The sequence below is a fragment of the Citrus clementina genome, unplaced genomic scaffold (genome assembly GCF_000493195.1).
Source record: "Citrus clementina cultivar Clemenules unplaced genomic scaffold, Citrus_clementina_v1.0 scaffold_3, whole genome shotgun sequence".
Taxonomy (NCBI): domain Eukaryota; kingdom Viridiplantae; phylum Streptophyta; class Magnoliopsida; order Sapindales; family Rutaceae; genus Citrus; species Citrus x clementina.
The window spans coordinates 15,068,798-15,075,008 of NW_006262339.1; the positions used below are offsets into that span (position 1 = coordinate 15,068,798).

Consider the following 6,211-nt stretch of genomic DNA (forward strand, 5'->3'; position numbering starts at 1 on the left):
GAGTTTGAAAGGAAGGCGAATGAAGAACTGTTTATTTTTCCAGAGAGGGGAAGGATGATGAAAGTGGGAATGATTGTCTGGACAATATTCAAGAAGTTTTTATGAAATATGATTGTATGGAGTTGGGACATCAGAAAGTGTATACAGATGGAGCATATCTGTATAAGGCAAGAACATCTATTTGTAACGAATTCCAGAACTAGTAATGAATAGATTTTTGACAAAATGGAGGATGTCAAAACCTATGAGCAAGTCTTTGTCTGGAAGAGTGGAAGCTACAATCTTTTTCCAAATAACGCAATTTGGAAAGAACCGAATACTAATGAGTTTTTTGGTAATCAAAGTTGTTTCAAATGTTTTGCCATTGACTGCTCTGGATAATTTGGAATGGTTTTCCCAACAGTCTGAGGGAAGGACAGAAGGATCAATCATACTGGTATCTACACCAGTGTCAATAAACCCGATGACAGGAACAGGTTTATGAAACTTTGAAGGAAGGATTGACATTTTGAGAGAAGGTCTGGGGATGATTGAAACTTGGTTGACATTTGGAACTGTAGAAATAACTGAAATATCATCATAATCGGAAGATTCTGCGAGGATGAAGGCAGTCTAATCATCTTATTCTGACTGTTCTGAGAAGTTGGATTTAACATCGTCATTTTCAGATAACAATGAAGAATGCTGGAGATGTTTTATGAGACGAACAACTTTGGCATATTTATGAGGACAGTTTCGAGCAAAGTGGCCACGTTTCTTGCAGATGAAACAACGGTTATGCTTCTTTTTTCGGTACTGAGAAACATCTTTTTTCTTGAAATACCGGAAAGGCTTTTTGGAGGATGATTTTTTGTGGAAGTGTTTCTGAAAGTGTTTTTTCTTTTTGGTTAGACAAAAACATTTCTTCTCATCTGTGCACTCAATTTGGAGATAGGGTTTTTTTCAAGCTTCAGAAAAGGGTTTCTTATCTGCCATGAGATCTTTGAAGAACTCTTTCTATTCACAGATTTTATAAAGGCATAACAACGTTGTTTGAAAAATCTTTCCAAGAGAGATGTCAGCTATGCTGAGATTAGTGGCAGTGAGTTGTCTTTAAAGATTAGGTTGAAGTTCTGAAGGAAGTGAAGCTATGAAGACATGCTTGAGGGACGGTTCATTGAAACCGTTTAGCTTGTAAAATAGAATACTCATTCTTTTGCAATGAGTTTCTAAAAGATGTCTTTTGAGAGAACAACATTTCATCTAGTGATATTCTTTTCACCTATGAACTGTTCATGGATGATGTTGAGAGCTGTGCCAATGGGGCATTGCATGAATTGGAGCTGTTTGTATTCTCCCAAGCTTTCTAACCAATCTCGTAAAGAACCCGTTGAACAGGCCATAAATTCACGAAGGACATTTTCTGGATGGGCATTAGGTTTGGTTCTTTGGAGATCAATCCATGCAGCAAATTCTTGAAGACGAGAATGCCATTTGTGACGTGGAATGTCATCAAATGTAAACCAAGATGCTGAGGAAGGTTTGGTGGAAAGGTCAGTTACCGGCGGAGGCATTTGTAGAATCGGTTCTGTTGTAGCTTCCTTTTAATCATCAGAAGAAGTGTCTTCCACAATAGGCGTTGTAGTTGAGGCACTTGGGTCTTCAGTTTTGGTTGCCATCAGTATGCTTGTAAGATCAGCATATTCAAATTCAGAATCAGTAGAAGTATGGTCTGTGTTCAGATATGAGGAAGAGGAAGATGAAGTGGAATCTGAAGGATTAAAGTCATATATTGGTTCGGACTCAGATGCAGAGGAAAAAGAGTCTTGGGTTTGAACTGTATGGTAATGATATTGATCCATTGGACCTTTGTCCTTTTTTGGAGGTTCCGGAGTGGCTTTTGGTGAATCTTCTGGAGGTACTGGGGAAGAAGGAAAAGCCTTTGACTGTGGTTCTGAGATTTTGACCTTGGATTTTGATTTTTTGGGTGAAGATGGTTTAGGTTGAGGAGTTGGTTGGAGATGTGAGAATCCAAAGGACTGGTTGTAAACAGGCGGTTGAGGCCTGGATGGTGTATAGAAAGGTGCATAAGTGTCAAATATCGGAGTGGGCACTGGTGTGGACGATGTATGGGTGAAAAGTGATGGCCGAATTTTTTCAATATCAATTCTGGTTAGCTCAACTTTGAGTCTTCTGATCTCCGCTTCTTTTTTGTTGAATTCTGAAGCCCAGATGTGATTGTTGATCATTCGTCTGAGATCTGTGTCGAGCTCAGAGATTCTGTCCTAAAGATGTATGTACATCTGATCAAGACAATTGCTGATTGAATCCACCTCATTTTTAGTCTGGGAGACTTGACTGGCTACTTGGTCAATTTTCTTTCCAAGTTAGTGGAGGGTTTGATTTTGAGCACTGGCTTTTTTGGTTTGCCAATTGAGAACAGCTTCATACTATTTTGGCTCTTCAGGTTGGCCAGAAGCAGTAACGGGAGATTGGACATAAGGTTTTGAGATGACTTTGGTTTGTGCATCTGCCTGTCTTTCAAGTGGAGGAAAAGATTCTTCATAAACTTGCCTTGAAAACATTAGGCATGATCTAATTGGTTGTACAGGAGGTTTTGGGTCTAGTGGAGGTTGTTGAGGAAAAGGTTTACAAGATGTTTTGGGAAAAGAAGGTTTTTTCTTTTTCTTTTTCCGTCGCCTCATTTCTTCGAGTTCATCATCAATATCCGTATCATCTAAGCAAGGACAATCCGGATTGCACATATGGGCTTTAGGAACATCCCATAGAAAGTGACCATTGAGTTTGTGAGGGTACACATGATACCCTTCAGAAGAAAAACCATGGATTAGAAGGTTTTTTTCCTGACCAGTTTGAACTGCAGTAATCATTGCAGTGTAGGAAAGCCTTGGAGTTTCTGAAACTTGATTGGGAGTTTGAAAAGACAGTTTGACTTGGTCATTTTATCGTCTTTCAAATGTGGCTTTTGTTGTTTGAACTGGTTTAGAGTTTTGATGGAAATGCTCATAATTTGTCAGCCATTCAAGAGGCATGAGTGTGAGTAATTCTTGTTTCTAGATCTGTTTAGGAATCTGGATGATGGTTGGAATTGTATCGGTGTCAGCAAGAATCATCAGAGCATCTGATGTGGTATGGGGTGTAGGTAGGTCTAGTGCATGATTCTGTAATCGATACACTATTTGGTGATGAAGGGTTGCAATCTTGGATGTAGGTGTTTGTTCTGCTCCTTGGATCCTCAAGAGAGAGGTTGAAGTTTGGGTAAAAGGTTAACAAGACACTACCAGCATGGAGTGTTGTTAGGACGGTTCCTATAACAGCGTGTTGATACTGTTTGAACCTGGTATCTAGGAGAGCAATTCTGGCTGTGACTGGTAAGCCTTTTCTGCCATGGAGGGTTAGAATCAATCTAACACCACCGAGGTAAAGATGCGTATACCCTTCGCGTTTCTAGTTTGCTACAAGATCTGGAGGGATTTCTAAAGTGACATATTGTTCACTCTGAGAGGCTTGTAAAGCACACTGATCTAGTCTAGAAGACTGAATGTATTCTTTTGAAAGTGGTCTTTTGTAAGAGATTAGGGTACGAATACTTCTGGTGAAAGAAGTTTTCTGCTTGTAGAGATTATAGGGACTCATGACGGGAAACTGAGATTCATTGATTTGAGCAGATTCAGGGATATATGAATACTCAACAAGATTTTCTATTTTAGAGGTAACAGGACAAGGCAGGACCCTTGTCTAATTATTAAAGCAAACTTTAATAAAGCAAAAGCTAAAGATTCCCATGTGCTTATCGGTGATTACAGAGTGGAGGGACACCTATACACTTTCTGATGTCCCAACTCCATACAATCATATTTCACAAAAACTTCTTGAGTATTGTCCAGACAATCATTCCCACTTTCATCATCCTTCCCCTCTCTGAAAAAATGAACAGTTCTTCATTCACCTTCCTTTCAAACTCAACGAAGACATAAACCCTACAAAAGCCTCTCATCTGGGTATGTCTCCTTCAGACCTCTTACTTGCAAAGCAAGAATGTTCTCAATTGCTTCAGCAAGGTCTGATTGAACCAACTGATTCAGATTGGGCTTGTCAAGCCTTCTATGTTGAAAAAAGATATGAATTAGTTTGTGGAAAAAAGCAGTTAGTTATTGATTAGCAGCCACTCAACTCTTTCCTTAAAGATGATAAGTTCCCCCTTCCAAAAATACAGACCCTGTTTGTCCATCTTTAAGGGGCACGTATCTTCTCTAAGTTTGATTTAAAAGCTGGTTTCTGGCAACTTGGTATTTCACCAATTGACCATCCCAAAACTGCTCTATGCATTCCTGATGCTCACTATCAGTGGACTGTTATGCCCTTTGGTCTAAAAGTAGCTCCTTCATTATTTCAAAAGGCCATGTCAAAAAAATTTTAGTCCTATCCTCCATCATGCTTTGGTCTACATTGATGATATTTTATTGTTCTCATCTGACCACGATAGCCATCAAAAACTCCTTTTGGATTTCTTTCATATTGTGCAGGTTCACGGAATCATGCTTTCTGAAAAGAAAAGAAGCATAGTGAAAGAATCTATTGACTTTCTTGGCATGGTGATCACAAATGGCAATTACCAACCTAGACCGCACATTGCAACTTAATTATTAAAGTTCCCTGACATAAATCTCACCAAGTAAATACAACAGTTCCTCGGGATTATTAATTATGTTTGAGATTTCATTCCTAAAGTTGCAATCCACACCAGCCAGCTGTCCCGCATGCTTAAAAAACAGTGTCCCCCCTAGGGACCAGCACAAACTGAAGATGTCAAGCAATTGAAAGTGATAGCTCAATCACCTCCTCCACTCAGAATTCCCACAACTGGACAACCCATTTTGCAGACAGATGCCAGTGATGATTACTGGAGTGTCATTCTCCTCGAAAGGATAGATGGCTTGGACTATTTCTGTACCTATACAAGTGGACAATTCAAAGACTCTAAAAAGAACTACCATGTGATCTACAAAGAGATTTTGGCGGTAAAATATGGAATCAAAAAATTTAAATTTCATCTAAGCAGGCATAAATTCCTTATCAACATGGACAATTCCTCTTTTCCTAGAATCTTTGATTTCAAGAACAAGTTGCTTCCTGACAAACAACTACTCAACCTCAAAACTTGGTTCTCCAAATATGACTTTACTGTCCAGCACATCAAAGGTAAACAGAACCTCATCCCATACCTCCTTACACGCTCGGCTATAAATAAACCCTCACTCCTCTCTTCAACCCACATCATCCCAATCATAGCCATGAACCGACAATTTCCTTTCAAAGCACTCAACCAACGATCTTTTCCCATGAACATTCCTTTTTCTTCAGCCTACCAAATCCAAGACAAGAAATTCCTTTACCGATATTTCTTATGGAAAACTTGTTTCTCACAGTTCTCACTCTGTCTCACCTGTTCATCTCAGAAGATGAGTTATGGTATATGTGGTGTCTCACAACCAGTCCTCCGCCACATTACCACTCCTGAGTTTTCCTCTGACCTTCTATGGACACTCCTAGAATGGTTTTCACCCCTCACATAGTGGCGTAAACAGCTCCAGAATCTGTGTACTTTTCACAAATTAAATAGGATGCCAGAACACGAAGCAAACATGTTCACCACTGTTTCATTGTTCACCGGCCATATTTTCAACACCCTGAAACCAAAGACTTCTGGACTCAAGACATGGCTTATGAATGGAAAAAGTATCCCCATCCTTATCCTCTCATCCATGATACATTAGTCACATCTGTTCTTCGAGCTTATCTCATGGAACTTAACAATGTTCAGCCACCTGCCAGAAACATCCACCACACCTCTGTCGGACCGTCACACAGTTTGGAAATATTTCCAAAGACACAAGCATGTACTCCAGGTTCAAGTTCAAGTCCACATGGAATTCTTGTCATAGAACAACGTCCTGATTTAACTAATGTTTTATTCCAAGACGCTCAAGACCCTTGGGAAGATTTTCAGTCACTTCTCCATACTGAAAATACCCCATATACTGTCACCAATCCAGACTCTCCTGGTGCTTCTACCTCAAAGATGATGTATGAAGATGAAGAATAATATCAGCAACCTGATGAATATCTTGTCCACCAACGGCAGATTCGACCCCACAAACAACAATATGAGAAAACAATAGGTGAGGTTGCACCATCGCGATATCCATCC

The 6,211-nt window shown here is 39.7% G+C and overlaps 1 protein-coding gene across 1 annotated transcript; it reads right to left on the reverse strand.

Moving 5' to 3' along the window:
• Positions 1 to 1,583: 1,583 nt before the first annotated feature.
• Positions 1,584 to 2,228, reverse strand: LOC112099604 (cell surface glycoprotein 1-like). The gene has a single exon (XM_024187017.1). It carries the CDS (start codon positions 2,226 to 2,228, stop codon positions 1,584 to 1,586), a length of 645 nt encoding a protein of 214 aa, XP_024042785.1.
• Between the last annotated feature and the right edge of the window lie 3,983 nt (positions 2,229 to 6,211).

What these genes read in the sequence shown, in the direction of transcription:
- LOC112099604 (XM_024187017.1), bottom strand. Translation starts at nt 2,228, where the DNA reads ATGATCAACAATCACATCTGGGCTTCAGAATTCAACAAAAAAGAAGCG.